This window comes from Anomalospiza imberbis, chromosome 11 (assembly GCF_031753505.1).
Source record: "Anomalospiza imberbis isolate Cuckoo-Finch-1a 21T00152 chromosome 11, ASM3175350v1, whole genome shotgun sequence".
NCBI classification, from domain to species: domain Eukaryota; kingdom Metazoa; phylum Chordata; class Aves; order Passeriformes; family Viduidae; genus Anomalospiza; species Anomalospiza imberbis.
In genome coordinates this window covers 19430977-19448790 of record NC_089691.1, presented here as the reverse complement: position 1 = coordinate 19448790, position 17814 = coordinate 19430977, and the positions used below count along the sequence as shown (strand labels likewise).

The 17814-nt window shown below is 49.4% G+C and overlaps 1 protein-coding gene across 3 annotated transcripts in view; it reads left to right on the top strand.

The window, feature by feature from the left end:
• RYBP (RING1 and YY1 binding protein) overlaps nucleotides 1-4391 on the top strand; it is a 41773-nt gene extending 37382 nt beyond the window's left edge. For all 3 annotated transcript variants that reach the window (XM_068202313.1, XM_068202312.1, XM_068202311.1), the window contains one exon: nucleotides 417-4391. In XM_068202313.1, coding sequence (XP_068058414.1) covers nucleotides 417-669 — 253 coding nt within the window. In that variant the 3' untranslated portion in view covers nucleotides 670-4391. The remainder of the gene's footprint in view (nucleotides 1-416) is intronic.
• Nucleotides 4392-17814: the final 13423 nt, after the last annotated feature.

Sequence of the window (17814 nt, the reverse complement as noted above, 5' to 3'; positions counted from 1 at the left end):
ATGAGATGGTGAATTTAGATAAGAGAAGTCTTTCATCTGCCCCCTGGGGAGGAGATCCTTTGCTCTGTCTGGCTTGGCTCTGCTGTGGTGTCCTCCTTTCTGGCAGGGTTGGATAGGGAGAAGCCTGCAAGAGACTCCCTGTGCAGAGCTCTGAGAGACAGGTTGTTCTCTGTGGCTGAGTGTGCCCCGCTGCCCTCAGAGGCACAGGGAGCCTGGCTGGCACAGGGAGCAGGTCACACCTTCATCCTGTGCTCTGCAGCACTCTGCCTGCCTGGGTTCTCCTCCCAGCCACTGCCATCTGCACAGGCAAGGCAGCACGAGTCACACCGAGTTTGTTTTCAAATGCTTTTCCTAATAAACTTTCCCTTTCTCCTTTACTTTTATCCTTTTAATAAATGTTTTCTCATTCGTTTTAGACCCAGACTGAAAAATGTGGACAGAAGTACCGCACAACAGCTGGCAGTCACAGTGGGAAATGTCACAGTAATTATCACAGACTTTAAAGAAAAGACTCGCTCTTCATCCACGTCGTCTTCTACAGTGACCTCCAGTGCAGGATCAGAACAACAGAATCAGAGCAGCTCGGGCTCTGAGAGCACAGACAAGGGCTCGTCCCGTTCCTCCACACCCAAGGGGGACATGTCGGCAGTCAACGACGAATCTTTCTGAAAAATTGCACATGGAGTTGTGGAAACTATGAATCAGGGTATGAAATTCAAACACTCCACCTGCCCATGCTGTTCAAATCCTGGAGAGCCTCTTCTGTGCTTGAACAACTTTCTCGGACATCGACCTCTTACTGATGCAACCAGGATAATTTCTGCTTGCCGTGGGCATCTGGCCACCAAGGAATTTCTCACCCTAGCGATTACTCTTGACACTTTTATGTATTCCATTGTTTTATATGATTTTCCTAACAATCATTTATAATTGGATGTGCTCCTGAATCTACTTTTTTATAATATCTGCTGTGCACAATTTTCCATGAACATGACAACTTTTTGTTTTGGGATAGGGAGTGGGTGGGTGGGAAGGGGGCTTTATTTATTGCATTCACAAACTCCATCCTCTTTCAACATATCCTTTTTAAGTTCAGTTCTTCTTCCAGTTATACTGTGTACTATCAGTTTTGATATAAATTATATATAAATATATATATAAATAAATATATATAAAGGGTTATTTGAAACCAATACATGGAAACGCTGGTGCTTGAAACACTGTGAAGTGATAAAATAATTGAACAGTTCAAGATCTGGGACAGTCTCCTTCTGTGAAAGTACTGAAACTGAAATGGAACTGGTCTTAGGTGAAAAGTGTTCCTGAAGGTTTGAACCTGGATGGGACCTGTTCTCTCTATTGTTCCTTCCCCGTTTCTTCCCTAAGCAATGGCTAAAGTGTACTGGACACGGTTTTAATTGTTGCAGCTTGGGATCTGAGATGAGAGAGGATTGCTCCAGGTAGCTGGTGTTTCCCCTAGGGTCACTCAGGTTGGTGATGTGCAGGTCCATGCCCAGCTGGAGCGGAAGCAATCCCAACCAGACTGCTGGTGTTACACCCCAGATCCGTGTGTTTGCTAACATGAGCATGCCAGTCCCACACATGGTGGTGGTGTTCCTGAATTCCAGCCAGCAGCCTCAGTGCCTGAGGTAACTAGAATTGGAATGTTTGCTGTGGGTTGACGGCAGCCTGGGAGCAATCTCTAGTTCAGGAGCCGAGCTGGTGCTCGCCTCAGCCGCAGGTGGGTCAGTGCTTGTCAGCCCTGTTCCGTCTGTCCCGTCCATGCTGTTGGGGTGGCTCTTATCCTTGAAGTCCATCTGTGTCCCAAGAGTGGTTTCTGAACAGCATCTTGTCCAGTGATGGGCTTGTCAGCGTTGGGACACTTCCGAGTCTCCTGCTGTGGGAGCAAAAGTAGGGAAAAGTTTTCATGCTGGCAAGTGAGCGACGTGTGGCTCATGCTCATGACCAGCATCTCCCTCATTCTTACTCTAAAGCTATCCAGACTATGATTTCTTTTCCTGGCCTGTTAGTATTGCTTTACAGTTTACCTTCCATGCATTATCCTGCTAAAACACTCTGCTGAAGAGGTGAAACAAACTTGTTTTAAAAAGCAAAACAAATGCCAAACCTCTTTGGCTTTTCATCTTTATTTAGTGGCCCCAGGGTGCTTTGCAGTAATTTCAGGTGCAGAGGCTGTGGCTTCATCTGACATCAAATGCATAACTTTTGGGCATGATGAAAGAGGGCCACATTTTGACAACTTTGTGCCTGCTTGTTATATTGTGAATTATTTGCTTGGCAAGAGAAATTTCTCTTTGTGGAGGCAACTGATTTAAGATTTCTTTTAAAATCTGTGTGGTTTTGAGTAGCAGATGTAGGTTCCTTTCACACTGGCGACAGAAATGTGTGAGTAAGGGATCTGGTAGGGCCCCTGCTTGAAGGCATGTGCAGTGGCAGTGCCTTGGCAGCAGTGGTTTAATTCTGAACATTAGCATGGGCACCCCAACTTAATTCTGCTTATATTCACAGTATAGGCTGTCTTTTGTAAGCATTTTTAAAAGTATTAACCAAAGGAAAACAGATGCTTCCTATAAGCATCAAGACAATTTATTATACATAGTTTTAAATACTATGAATATCTCAATCCACATTTTAACATTAGTGGGATATTGCAAAGACATTCCTTTTCCAGTTTTTACTATTCCTTTAAGGGTCTCAGGGAGGGTAAACTGGTCAGCCATATTTATTTATTTTACTGAAATGTATTGGAATAATTTTTTAAGAGAGATTTTTTGAAGATGCCCCTGAACTTGTATATTTTGCACTGCTTTATAAATGATCCATTATCAATTAGGCTTGCGTGCATCTCGGCCGTGATCCAGCCAAGAGCGTGAGCGAGTGGCAGGTCCCGCTGGCCTCAGCAGGGCTCATTCTGGTGCTTCAAGTCAAACCACGTGCTCACCTTCTTTGTTGGATCTGGGAATTTGTGCAAAAAAAAAAAAAAAGAAAAAAAAAATAGCATTGTGTGTACCAGGAAATTGCTTCTTTTTCAAGTGAAACTAGACCTGTAGATCAGTTGAAAAGCTTTAATGCCGTACCCATCTACTCGTGGTGAAGTCGGTAACATCTGTTCCTTTGGCGTGCCTCCTCGGTGAAGTAGCTTGCTATAAACAGATGGGAAAATTTCTTTGGAACGAGTGACCTGTAATTCTGCAATCAGTTAGGAAGTGCTAGCTAAGCATTGAACCCCCCAGCCTCATCCGTAGCTGTTGTGTTGTGGTTTGAAGGACAGCGTTTGCTTTCACAATTCCAGAAGTTGGCGTTCCCGCGGCACCGCAGGCGGGGTTCCCTCCGCGCCGTGGCCGTGGGCCGGCCCGCCCTTGGTGGGGAAGGTGTTCCAGAACCAAGCCAAGCAAACACTAGTGTAGGGAAGGACCAGATTCACGGTGTTCAGTGGCACAGAACGCAGGTAAGTGAAGCACAGTGTTACGATGGCAAAGTTTCGACTCTTACACAGACACACACACACAGACACCGACACAGCTTGCCTGACTCGCTCAGTTGATGTAGTTCTGCAAAGGAAAGGTGACAGCGTTTTACACCACCAGGCTATTTATTTCAATTGGAACTTTGCTTCAGATTGGACAGATCCAAAATTTGGCAGCAGCTTCTGTGAGTTTATTTCCACTGAGATGTTTTCACCTGCCTTACCAAGATCATTCTCAGTCTACTTTTTTAAGCTCTACCATAAACTTAAATTATTGAAAATTTATTAATTGCTGACTATATAATAACCTTTGCTTGTATGTAACCGAATGGTTTTAAGAGCCAACATTTAGAGTATGACAATGGAGCTGAACAGTTTTTAATGCGCAAGCAGTTCTGTTCTTGTGTATGACTTGTAACCTTAATTTACTGTGTAAAGATGGTTACATTATTTCCTTAGCTTTGTTTGTTGGAGACAAATATAGATTGCTTGTTTAAGTATGTCAAAACATAATCTTATCTTGTGGATTTTTATGTTAATGTATTATACGAGCTCTATTTTTCATTTGCCCAGAAAGACAGCTTGTATAACGCTTCTGAAAGTTTTTCCGCTCTGTAAAGTCTTTAGAGCTGACAGTCCTGTTAGGTTTGTTTTAATCTTCATGCTAAAGTGTCAATGGTGGTTTTGTGAACTGGTCAGAAATTCACAGGTCTTAAATGTTTTTGGGAAATTTATATTGGACACTGCTCTTTGTCTAGCAAATAAAAGATGTTAATATATTCCTGTTACTGGCATGTGCACGACTGTTATTAGAAGCCACTTTATCATTTTCCTGCTTTAAATAGAAATGTCTATTTATGAATTCTGCTTGTAGTTTTTTCACAAATAAAATAGTAAAATTTAATTACATCTGCAAGCTCTCTTTTTTGGGAGATGCCAGTATTCAGAAAAGGTGGAGAGTCCTGTTGTTGGAGCAGCTCCTCAGTGTGCCTCGCTGGTTCCTGAGCCACCGCTCGAGCACCCACTTCTGCAAACACAGGTTGTGCCCGTGGAAAACCTCAGTCAAGCGAGTCAATCCAGTTTGTTCCCTGGGACTCACGACTTGGGGAGACTTTGTGGCAGATGTGTCTGCAGAATTTGGGTTTCTGGTCCCTGGAAATAATATTTTTTCCCCTTTCTGTAGCTGCAGGAGTGGCAAGGCTGAGTGCGGAGGAATTAGTGAGACCCCTTGGGAGTTCCTTCGCCTGTCTTGCACTGACAAAATCCCAGGAGTAAATTTAATAAAATGTAATTGAGAGTCTAATTGTATTTTTGTAGCATAAAAATACTGCTATTTTGCGAGCGGTGTTTTGGTTCTCTGCCTAGGAAACAAGGTGATGTGAATTACTGTGCTCTTTCTAGTTTGTGTTTCCCCTCCACCACCAAGATGGGAGATGTGTGATGTAACTGTTCAAATATGAAGTTGAAATTTGAAAACAAAGCAACGGATAAAATGCCAAGGAGACAGAATATTTTTCCTGGGAATAGGAAGGCAGTTCCTAAAGGAAAAGGCATTTGGATACTTTTAGGTATGCTGAGGGAAGTGTGTGTTAGAAAGAGAGGTCGCTTTAGAAAACCCCATGTGCAAACAGACGCTTGAATGCTTTTAACCTCAGCTGGAAGCGATTCAGGTGCTTTTGTGCCAAGAATGAGAAGAAACAGGAAAGGTAGTGGTTGTTTCACAGCCCTGAAAAGCACTTGCTTGGCATGCTGAGCACAGGAGAGGAACAGTCCCTGTCCTCAACTTGTGACCCGCCAAAGCTGCCAGAGCCATCCTTGGGGGCAAAGCATAAGAGCTGCAGGGAGAGGAGGAGGTGGCTGCATCTTCATCACCTTGATGCTGAATATGAAGGTAAAAGCTTGAATGGAGCCAGCAAAAGACTTCCATGGCAGTGTTGTCTCCCACAGAGCCTGCCCAGTCACCCCTTTGCTGGGATTTCAGGTGACTGGTCCGGAAATTCCTTGCCTTGGAGCCACGTGAGCCAAGGGCCTCCTCCAGTGCTGGAGCTGCAGTTCTCCCTGCCACTGGCTGTCACTGTATGAAGAAGATGCAGTGCCACACTCATGGATTTGTGGATCCCTCCAGGATGCACATGTTTAGATTCAAGCTGGTGGCTTGCCTGGCAGCAGTCTGGATGGATTCCTACAGCTCCACTTGGTTGTTTAAAGGTAAACCTGAGTCTATAATGCCTTAAACAGAGCAGAGCTGTGAAACTTCACTAGTGATTCACAAACTGATCAGATTAAAAGAAAACCAGAACAAACTGATCTGGAGAACCAGCAGGATCTGGAAGGAAGTGGGAGACTGGCTGCATTTGGTGGCACCTGGATGCCCTCATGCCTTTTGTAGTTGTAGCAAGGAGGGGGAAATGTCAGCTCTTTCTGCCTGCCTTTCTCTCGGCTGTTCCTTGAATGTTTACGTGCCCAAGTCTTGCTTGCCTTTGCTCCTGCTGTCAGCAGACACAGCAAGGCTTGTTCACTGTTTTCCCTTACGATGATGGATTGCTTGATATTTGTGTGGAGCCTTTTTCCAGACAGGGTTGGGGCTGATGCTGATTCCAGCTGAACCCATCTAATAGGAAGTCACTGGAAACTTCAGCTGTGTTTTCTCATTGTTTATTCTCAGCAGAGAAAAACCTGCATGCAGAGATCACCAATAACGTCAAAGGCTGTTTCAGAATTTCCTAATCAAAGCACTTCACACCACTGCAATTGTCCCACTTGCAGAACTTCCCTGTGGCAGAGCATGGAAGCCTGTGACAGCGAAGAGCACTCAGTGTCTAACTCTGGTCTGCAGTTAGTATTGATAGTAAAGGCAAAAATGCTGTCTTCCTGCAGCCAGTGCTGCACATCTCAGCACCAGCCTGCAATCCCCTGTTGCTCCTCAGACAGGGATCACTCCTCACTCTGCAGGAACTGATCTGGCAGCCCCGGCTGTGCAGGAAGCACGGAAGGCACGAGCCAGTTGTGCTTCCTAAATGAGGAGTCAAGAACAAATGCTCCCTTGTTCTCCTCTGTCTCCATACAAAAGGAAAAAGAAAAGAGGGAGACATTGCTCTCCACCATGACTATTTATTGTTCCCAGGATACTGGAATTTCATTACTTTCTAACATTCTTAATTTTTTCCAACTTCTTTTCCTTCATTTTTAGGAGTTGTCAAAAGTGTTCTGACATCCTTAAGAGACTGTTCTGCTCCCCCCTTCTCCAAAACCATTCTGAGAAGGACTGAAAATGGCACAGTGGCAACCAGAGAGTCCCAGAGTGAGAATCCCTGCTGCTCCACATCCCTGCCTTGGCAATCCTCCCTGCCTCCTGCCAGCAGGTGAGGCAGAGGCATCCAAAGCTGATATTCCCTTAAATACTGTGAAATTCCCAGTGTATACACACTTGATAACAGCACATCAAAAGCTTTTTAGGAAGCTTTTTAATTTGCCACAGCTACTGGAGCTGGACAGAGTTTGAGGGGGGAGATCTGAAGTGTTTAAACTAATTTTCTCTCAAGTGTTGGAAAAAAAAACAAGTGTGGGAGTTGAATTTGGGTACAGAATATCCCTGTGAGCAGGAGGAGGCTGGAATGCTGTAGCAACAGCACGCGGTGGCCCAGGTAAGTAGAATGGGAATGGATAAAGCTGATTTTTGTTCCTCCTCATGCTGTGCTGTGCTGTCTGATTCATGTTGCCCAGGAGGTTTGGTGTGGATTTGGCAGAAGGGGTTTTCCATGTTTGTGTGTGTATTTTAGGAGGGATTAAAGCTCACAGTAGAGAAGCAGAACCACTGAAATTTTAATTCTGCCTTTGCCCAGGAATTGATACCTATCTAATACATACAAGCTATAATCTTAAATATAGATGGTAAATTTTTACATAGGTCGTAGAGATATTCTACAGGATAGGCTAAAGGTGCAGTGAAGTTTAAAAGCACAACTTGTCAAAAGTTGTCTCTGATTGGGATTCACTCTTTTTCTGAGTCTAGAGAAATCACCAGCATAAGCCAAGAGTAAATAGGGCCAACAATCCCTCCCACCCCTTTTGGGTGGTTATTACTGTCTTACTCTGCAAATTGGCTTCCACAGCAAGTAGGCTGTCTCTGTTCATATGCTTTACTTCCCTATGGGGTTTATAAAAATAAGATGAAGAAAGGGCAGGAAAAAAAGTAGCTTTCCATTAAATTAATTTCCTTCTGATCCAAGAAAGACAAAATCATGGAGCAGCAGAAGGAACTGGTTAGGGCTCAAGGCTGATGCCACTCTCTGGGTGGGTTAATTTATTTATACATCCAGATTTTTTTCAAAGGTTTGAAGAGACATCCATCAGCCTTGAGCCTCCCAATGGCTTTGGAAGAGGCTCCTGGATGGAGAAGCTGCCCCACAGCCAGGGGAAGCCCTGTGGGTGCCTCTGCCCAGGAGCAAACGACTCGTGCCTTTCAACCTTTCTCACTTTTCTTCATTCCCAGCAAGGAGAAGCCTCTGAAATCTCACAATCTCTCTGCTCAGCCTTTGTGAGAGGTTGAGGCTTTGGCTGAGGGTTAGGGCTGCATCCAGGCTTTAACAGAATCGATAGCGGAGCCTGCGGAAGGCTGGCAGCATCCCTGCAAGCCCAGGACTTGTGCTCGCTGCCAGGAGACAGGGGATGGAAATGTATTTAGCCGCTCCTATTGTTCTCCTTATTCAAGGCAAGTTGTGTTGGTGTGAAGTTAAGGGAGGGAAATGTGGACGGGAGTTACGGAAGCGTTCCCTGGAAAAGGAATGCGGTGATTCCTGGGGGGCGGGATTGGTGCGGCAGCGCGGGATGCGCTGCCTGTGTGACAGCTACAATGTGCTACAATGGCTCGGGGAAAATGAGTGATGGGAGCCTCCCCTGACTGCAGAGCTCCCGAACTGTGATGACACTCACAGCGGGAGAAAGCCTGGCGGGGGCCGGGAGAGGCTGACGGGGGTGCCAGGTTTTGGGAATTGCTGCAGGCTGGTGTCTCTGACTCAGCCCTGGCTGCTGTCTGTGTTGGCTGCCTCCACCTTCCCACTCATCCCTGGAGGGTCTGCCTTTCCTCTGCCATCCCCCTGGCCTTGGCAGGGTCTGCCATCCCCCTGCCATCCCCCTGCCATTCCTCTGCCATCCCCCTGGCCTTGGCAGGGTCTGCCATGCCCCTGCTATTCCTCTGCCTTTCCTCTGCCATCCCCCTGGCCTTGGCAGGTCTGCCATGCCCCTGCCATCCCCCTGCCATCCCCCTAGCCTTTGCAGGGTCTGCCATCCCCCTGCCATCCCCCTGCCATTCCTCTGCCATCCCCCTGGCCTTGGCAGGGTCTGCCATGCCCCTGCCATCCCCCTGCCATCCTCCTGCCATCCCCCTGGCCTTTGCAGGGTCTGCCATCCCCCTGCCTTTCCTCTGCCATCCCCCTGGCCTTGGCAGGGTCTGCCATGCCCCTGCCATCCCCCTGCTTTTCCTCTGCCATCCCCCTGGCCTTGGCAGGGTCTGCCATCCCCCTGTCATCCCCCTGGCCTTGGCAGGGTCTGCCATGCCCCTGCCATCCCCCTGGCCTTGGCAGGAGGAGCCAGGCTGCAGCAGCAGCAGGAGAGCAGCCTGTGCTCTGTTTCTCCGTGCTGCTGTGCTGCTCCAGCAGTCCTGGAGCAAGCTTGGGGAGATGGCCCTGCTGGACACCCCTCGCCCACAGCTTTGTCAAGCTTTACACTCATTTCCTGCGTCAGTTTATCTTGCCATGCAGGACCAGCTCTGGTTTTGGGTCCTCATGAGACCACATATCCTCTGCAAGTCCTATTAGAGATGCCAATGTCATTTTCCTTCTGTGCCAAGTTATAAATCCCACAGATTTATATATCCAAAGTCCTTGTCAATCAAAAGATTGGGTGAAAGGCAGTGAGTTAAAACAAGTGGGAGGTGACTCCACTGAGAGCAGTGAGGAGCCACTGTGGAGCTCCCTCCTGTAGAGCCGGTGATTCCCCTGAGGTGGGTGTTGTGGGCTCACTCTGCCCTCTCTGCCAGCCAGAGAGCTTAACCAGTGGAGAAAAGGGTTGTATCTAAAGGATTTCATCGGAGTGGTCCCTTTCCTCCCCACATCCATACACTGCCTGAGAAGCAGGAGCTGGATGGAGCAGGATGTGAAGCTCTCAGACCCCTGGTGTCCTGGCTGAAACCAGAAGGCAGACCACCATCCTTCCTTGTCCTGGGGAGGAGCCTGCCCTGGGCCACTGGAGTTATTCCTGCTGGTGTGTTGAGTTCTGTATTTTACACATGGCTGGGAGTGACTCTCCGTGCAGGAAGGGAGGTGGTGCCTTGTCCTGCTGGACACTGGGAGATGCTTTTCCCAACAGCAGATCAGAAGTTTATTTGTAGTGGGTTAATGACTCTCCTGGTGCTCAACAGGTTCTCCTTCATGTTGGGTTTGCCAGAAGGGGGTTGGCATTCCTGAAAGCTGGGATGGTGGAGTGGATCTCAAACAGCGCTGAAATCCAGTGATGCTTTTCTCTTTTCTCACCTTTATCTAGCATTAACAATACTCTTGACATCTGGACAAGGTAAATAGAGATTTTTTTTGGGGGGGGGGGGATTGTATCTCTGCATCTGGATTATTTCCATGCTGCTGGCAAAGCTGGAGGTAATCTGTTCCTGCAGGGACAGGAACCTGGGATCTGGTCACAGACCTGGTGACACCACAGAAGCAGAGGGTGAGCAGGGAAAGCTGCCTCTCTGCTCCAGTCATCCCTGGCTTGTCATGTGTGTTTGGACCTTGAGATGCTCCTCCTGAGGCTTTCACAAGCTCTCTCTTGGGATTTTGGCCAGTGCCAGTAATTCCACTTGGGAGTCTTAAAAGTGCTGTCCGGGGAGGCAGAGCTCAGCCTGCAGCTCTGAGTGAATATATCCTTGCTATTCCATGGATTAAAAAAAAATAATAAAATAAACAGTGGTGCTCTTACCTCAGGCTATCCATTAGGAGTGTGATTTAGTGCAGGGAGGGCTATAAAAGCAGTTGATAAATCTTCTGTGCAGCACAAATAAAATCTCTTGCAGGAGGAGGAAGGCCCCTGGATAACGGAGCGGGCAGGGAACAGCCCTTTCTCCCTTGTCTAATTAGGCTGTCCAGGAGGAGTTAATATAAAATAATAGATCTGGAAAGCCCAAATCTTCCCAGCCTCAGGAAGGACTTCATCCCCTTAAATTACGAGGCTAAGACCTCACTGAACAATGCTTTGAAGGAGATCAACTGGCAGTGCTATTCACGGCGGCTCCGGGCTTGGGCGCGGGCGCTGCGTGATTGCAGCATCTTCTGAAGAGAAGAGCTCGCTCCTGTTCCCATTGAATGCTACTATTTTTATCCTCCTTAATTTCTAGAAGGTATTTCCAAGTGGGAAGCAGAGCAGAGAATAGCAGATCTTAACTCTGCTCCGTGTAACAATTGCTGTAAAAAGGAGGGAGAAATGTTTGAAATAGCTTGCGTCTATTTTTGGTGCCACCAATGTGGTAGCAAAGCACCTGTGGAGGTGTTTGCAGCCCCTGGCACCCTGAGGGTGAAGGGGTCACTGCTGGCCCTGTCTCCCATGGGGTTCACAGGCTCCTGACTCTGCCTGGAGCCAGAGGTTCCCGGGGATGTCTCGGGGGGGCCATGGGGAAGGGTGATGCTGGCAGGGAAAAGGGGATGTCTCTGCTTGACTTATCCCCCTCCCAGCCCAGGAGACCCCTCCTGTCTCACCCCTCCTGGCCCCCCTTGCTTTTGGAGTGTGGTGGGAGAGCTTTGATCCTTTTCCATATGGGAGGCAGAAGAGCAGAGGGACTTAATTAGGTGCAGTTACCTCACCCACTGCAGAGCAGCCAGGCCTGTTGGCATGAGGTCAAAGAGGAAATCCAGGGCCCACCAGGGCCAAAGTGGAGGAGTTTTGGGGGGTGCCTTGGACCTTGTGCTCTCTCCCGCTGAGCTGTAAAAGGCTCAAAGTCTTCCAGCATCATGGAAAGGCTGGAGAGCTCAGGACTGACCCACACTGACCCCTGGATCGCTGTTGGAGCTGTGGGGTGAGGGGAGTGCTTTGGGAAGAGGATGAAATAGGATGGATCCTGGCAAACACAGCCTGGGGCTGAGCATTGTGCAAGGGGGCAAACAGGGACAGTGAATTGTGAGTCCCCATTTCAGTTTGTGACCCTGGCCACGCAGTTTTGGATGTGTAACAGGGCTTTTATCTTGTGATTATCCCTTCTGCAGCCACAGCTTTTGCTTCTCTACATGCCCAGGCTCTCTGAAGCTGCTGAACACAATGTTGGCACACACAGCTCTTGTGCTGGACAGAAGCGTCCTGCTTCACTTGAACATGAAATATAAATCAGAGATCAAGTGAATTATTGTGCCATGCTGCTGCTCAGGCAATAGGGAGTCTTTAAATCAATCAGGCCTCAAATAAATAAATAAACGTGCAGCAGACATGCTGGAGTGCATGTCTGATTCCTATCAGAGGCAGTAATTCAAGGCAGATGCTTGCAGTTCTCTGCTTCCCACTCTGTTACCTGGGCTGCTGGAGTCACAGGAGACAGAAAGCAGATTTTTTTCTAAGCTTTCATTATTGTTGCCAAAGAAACCATTTCATTTGCTTGCCACGTGTGCAGCAAATCTGGTTCAATCCATCTGGATGCCAAGGGATGAAGGAGAAGGGCTCTGGGGAGGAAAATCTGTAGAGTCCAGGCACCTCAATGCCCGTGATGCTCCATGAGCCTGGGGATGGGGCTGGGAGCTGCAGGAGGGAGAGTTGTGCTGCTGCCTGGGGAGGCTGCAAGGGTCCCACTTCAAGGGTTTGACCTACACGAGCATCTCCACAGCAGCGTGGACAGCTGGGTGAGCTGAGGCTGGAGGGCTCATCCCTCAGAGACCCTCCAGACACCAGCCCAGGGAGCAGCACTGCTGCTGGGAGTGCCTGCCTGGAAGATCCTTCCACCCTCCGGCACTAAGACTTCCCTGGTTTTCCTTTCAGCTCACACTGGCACTCAGGAGAGAAACATTTGAAGTGTTTGATCTTTCTGGGCTGCTCTTTCCCTCCCGCAGGTGCCGGGCTCAGGAGCAGAGATCCCTGGAGTTCTGAGTCTGCCTGGCACCATCCTGCTCCTCCCATGGCTGGCACCATCCTGCTCCCCCCATGGCTGGCACCATCCTGCTCCCCCCATGGCTGGCACCATCCTGATCCCTCCTGGCTGGCACCATCCTGCTCTCCCCATGGCTGGCACCATCCTGATCCCTCCTGCCTGGCACCATCCTGCTCCCCCCATGGCTGGCACCATCCTGCTCCCCCCATGGCTGGCACCATCCTGATCCCTCCTGGCTGGCACCATCCTGTTACCCCCATGGCTGGCATCATCCTGCTCCTCCCATGGCTGGCACCATCCTGCTCCCCCCATGACCAACACCATCCTGCTCCCCCCATGACCAACACCATCCTGCTCCCCCCATGACCAACACCATCCTGCTCCCCCCATGACCAACACCATCCAGATCCCCCCATGACCCACACCATCCTGCTCTCTCTGTGCTGGCAGCCTGGGCAGGAGCATGGAGGGTGCTCTGGGTGACTCTCTCCATCGCTGCCCAGCCCTGGAGATGGTTCCAACACCAGCAGTGAACATGGGCAGCCAAGCCTGGGCTGGAGGGGACTGGGATGACCCAAGCTGTGCTAGCCAGGCAGAGCAGAGGCTGTGAGGTGGGTGTGCTGCCCCAGGAAGGTGGCACTGGGAGCTTAGTCCCTTTTCCAGGGCATTTTTTGTCACTTGCAAATGGTCCTGGGCCCCTGTCACCAGCCCCTGAGGCTGGAGGTGTGTATTTGGATTTCACAGGAGCTTTGCTGGCAGCTGCAGTCTCTGCCCTTGTGTGCCCAGTGCTTTATAAAGGCAAAGGAGCCCTGACGCTGATGGGAGGCTGCTGGCACAGCAGGGCGCTCCCTCACACCCTTCCATCTGTCCTGAGCAGACCTGGCAACATCAGTCCAAGGGGGTGATATTTCACTAAGGCAGGGCCTCTTCTCCCTTCAGCTCCCCCAGGAGAGTGTTGAAAGTGAACCTTGGACCAGTGGAGCTGACACTTTGTGATGAAAGATAAAGCGGTTTCGACACTGGGGATTCAGCCTGGATTTCTGAAGATTTATCCCCAGGGGAGAGCTGAACTGACACATGGGTAAGGTTTTTCCTCCTAAAACTCCACTTGTAACCCCAAAAGAATAAAGGTCAATCAGTTAAACCCGCTCAGCACATAATCCTGTGCCCTTCTGAGTTAGCACAATCTGTGTAAGAACAAGGCAGGCTGATGCACATATTTGTGCTGGATTTATCCCCCAGCAGGTTCAGCCCTCAGCTCTGAGTGCCATTTCTGGTGTGCTCCTCCTCCAGCAGCTCATCCCAGCCCTGGACAGCAGTATAAATCCTTCTTTGCAAATCATTGACCCAATAGGTCATAAAAGTTCCTTTATGGCCTGTCAAGACAAGCGAGGTTCTTTACGTGCACCCTAAGTCAGCACAGTAAAACTTTTATGGTGTTTTCAATAACAAGAGCTACTGCACATGAACAGCAACTAATTTTTAAAGCCTTGGTATTTCAGCTGAGATGAGGTTTTTTCCTCTCTTCTGTTGGAAAAACACTTAGATTAGTGTGCTCAGCAGTCAGTGCCTGGAACTGACCTCTCTGCCTGACGTGGTGCTCCAACTTCCACAATTACTGAGCACCCCTGGAAAGGAGCTTCTGCAAACCAGGCTCCTCTTCTGGTAACATCTGTGCAAGTGGAGAAGCTGAGCTTCAGGTTCCCAGGTGCCTTTGGGCAGCAGGAATCCCCAGTCCCAGCCACTGCAGCACCCAAGGGTTGAGTGTGGAGATACCCAAAGGGAGGGAGGCAAGGGGCACAGAGGGGCACACGCCATCCTGGGACACCTTCATCAGTGAGTTAACAGGGTTTATTCAGAGTGCTCACCTTGTTACAGTCATGATTTCATGCCTCTGATGTTGCTGCTGTGGCCATGAGTGCCTGCTCCACCCCATTGTCCAGTCTGGGCAGAGATGATGGGATTTGCTGACCTGGACAAAGGAGTTGCTTTTTTGTGGTGTTGTTGTTGTGTTTTGGTTTTTGGAGTTTTTTTATAAGAGAATGACATCCTTTTCTGAGCTCTGCCAGGCCTGAGCTGTCCTGGCTCTGCATCTGACCTGAGATGTCCTTTAATTACCTGGTGGGAATGACCATGCCCTAAATTCACACTGCAGCAGCCAGGGGTTGTAACTTCTCTCCTCTTTACTGGAGCCTCAGCCACTTCATTGCTTCTCTTCGCTCCTTTGCCCCAGTTGCAGCCTTTGCCTCCTGGGACTCAGGCTTGCTTGAAGCTGTGCTGCCCCATGACCCCAAAGTGGAGATCCACACGTGCCCCTGACCCCAGTGGGTTACAGGATTGGGTCTGTGGTCCCATGCCAGCAGTGGGATCCCTGCTGGCTGGAGCCTCAGCCCTCAGTGCTGTTCATGCGGGATGAGCAGAGAAGCTCCAGGCACTGGGGTGGGAATCAGTGCTGGGACAGTCAGCACTGATCTCCCAACCCTGACAGGGAGCAGAAGGTGAGAGAGGTCCTGCTGTTGGGGTTTGGTTTGGACTGATTTCACCACATTTTCACAGATAAACTCTTTGGGTTTTTTTTTTTTTTTTTTTTTTTAAGAAATCCTCCTTTCAAGAAATGCGCAAACATGTGGAAACCTTTCCTCTCTCAGGTCTGCCCCTGCACAGTTTGGGGGCTGTGGGTGCTACATCACAGCCCAGACCAGGACCTGTGGTCTGGGGTGCAGGGGATGCTCCTGGTGCTGCTCCCAGCTATGGGTGGATGTGCTTCTGGTCTCTCAGCTGGGTTCAGCTGGGCCTCCAGGAGGGCTGGAGCCAGGGGAGCCCCTCCATCTGTGTGCAGAATTTGGTCTTTTTCCCCATGTCAGGAGCGACAGTGATGCTGGAGCAGCAGCACAGCAAAGGCTGGGAATGCTCAGGGGAGCTTCAGGGAGGAACTGTTGCTGTCGATCTGTTAATTAAGATTAATGTGCTAGCTGATAAGGATGACTCTGCGCCAATTGCTATTGCGAGCCAAGATCCTGCAAGGCAGCGAGCAGCACATTCCTGCTTCCTCAGCAGTTGGAGCCTCTGCCTTGCAGCCTGAGGTTCAGGGCAGAAAGGGGGATCTGCACAGCTCCCCAGACTCTTGAGGGCCCCTGGGCTCACTTGCTCTGCTGGTGGGATTCTCGACAACTTGGTCTTGTGCTCTCTTGGCAAAGGAAGAGTTTCATCTTTCCAGAGGGTGTTAAGGCAGAGCTCTGCATCCTCTCCTCCTAGGATTAGTGTTGAAATTTCTCCACGCAAAAAGTGCATGAAATGAGGGTCATCACTGAAAAATATATGTGTGAATACATAATTTTTTTTTGCCCTCTCAGGTGGGATCTCAGAAGAAGCTGGATGTGCCTGCTGCAGTAGAATGTGATGAATTAGGACTTGGTTTGCCTTTGTCACAGCAGTCGGTGCAGGATTTTGGAGCAGAGGCTGCTTGCTGAGCACCACAGCACCCCATTCCACCTTGGGAAGAGCCTGCTGAATCAACACCTGCACAGTCCCTGAGGGAACCCAAAAAGCCAGCAGAGCCACTGAAACTGAACAGCTGCAGGTGACCGTGTGCTCAAGGCTTCAGAGCATCACAGATTGTTGAGGAGCTCATTTTTATGTTCTTTACCCACCTTGCTTTAACAGCCTCCTCATTCCCTTGGTTTCTGTGTCTGGTACCAGCTGCATTTAAGGGCAGAATTTGTGTAACCAGCCTCATTAAAGCCAACAGGTTTGCTAAAGCCTCAAAGTTCACCTCTTTGCATAGCATCACTTCATTAGTAAAAGGTAGCAGTGGAAGGAGTGCTCCCTGAGTCCCGGATGAATTTCCCCCTGCTCAGTCCCCTCCTGCCTTCTCCCCTTCCCGGCCTGACAGCTCCTGCAGCTGCTTTCATTTCCCTGCTGTTCCCCACAAAGGCCTCTGGCACCAGCCCTAATGAGTAAGTGCAATTAACCTGTGACACAGCGCAGTGCCTGCCAGCAGCGGGGGGACAGGGACCATCCTGCCCTGCTGCCCTGAGATGCAGCACTGGTGCAGCCGGGCAAGGACCAGCCCCGGCTGTTTGGGGCATCACCTCGGGCCATGGGCAGTATCTGCTGTCAAACAGAACAAAGACTTTGCTGAAATAACACTGCCCTGGGGGAGGAAATGCCATTTTCCCTGCCATCAAAGCAATTCACCTCACATCAAAGGGGGAAGCTATTTTTTTTTAACTTTGGAGTGGGATATAATTTTGAAACCTCTGCTGTCCCACAATTTGTTTTTCCTTACAGGCACTGCTCAATGGCCTCGCCAGCATCCCCTTCCCACCCTGTTCCTGAGCTCCATCAGTTTCAAAGTTGAGCCAAATTCTTCTCGCCCTGAGAGTCTGGAGTCCACACGAAGATGCCTGGGTCACACATGCAGAAGGAGACAACCTTATCACAGCACCCTGCACCCATCAGTCACTCCTGTGACTGCCAGCTCCTTGCAGACAGAGGAATCTCCTAGCAACCTTGCACTGGCTCTTTGGATGCAGCCTAATTCAGTTTCTGGTCATCCAGAACAAAACCTCATGAAGGCATCTGGCAACCAGAGTGACAGACAGGCTGTGGTGGAGTGCTGGAGCATCTGGCATGGCGATTATTTCAGCAAAATCCCTGCTTGGGGCTGATTTTGAGGTTTTTAAATTGAGCCTGGTGGGGGCTCTGCATCATCCTGCTGAGTGCTGGGTACCACCTACCTGAGCTGAGTGCTCAAAGGAATGATCCTGGTGCCAGTGAGGGTGCTCCTGCTTCTCTTTCTTTCATCCTTGTTTCCTGGCAAAAAGGAGTGAGAGAATGTGCTGATGGTTGTGATGGCATCGAAAAAAGAGGAAAGAGAGGAGGAGTGAGGAAAAGGGTGGCATTTCTGTAGCCTAGGGGAACAACACATCCAGCACAAAACATTTGAAAAATTTGGCAGTCTTCCACTGCCAGTAGATTTGTTGGTGAACTGCAGTGGAAGGATTTTAGCCACATCTGCTCTCATGTCTGTAGGTGAGTCACAGTGATGCCCAGTAACTTGCTGGGCACTGGGAGCGGCTTTAGTGGAAAATTTGAGCACTGCTGTCTTACAGTGCCAAGTTCTGACTTGGCAGGATGGGTTATGGAACCCAAATTTCCAGCATTTACTGACTGGCGAGCATTTGGCTCTGGGATCTGAGTACTGGTCTTT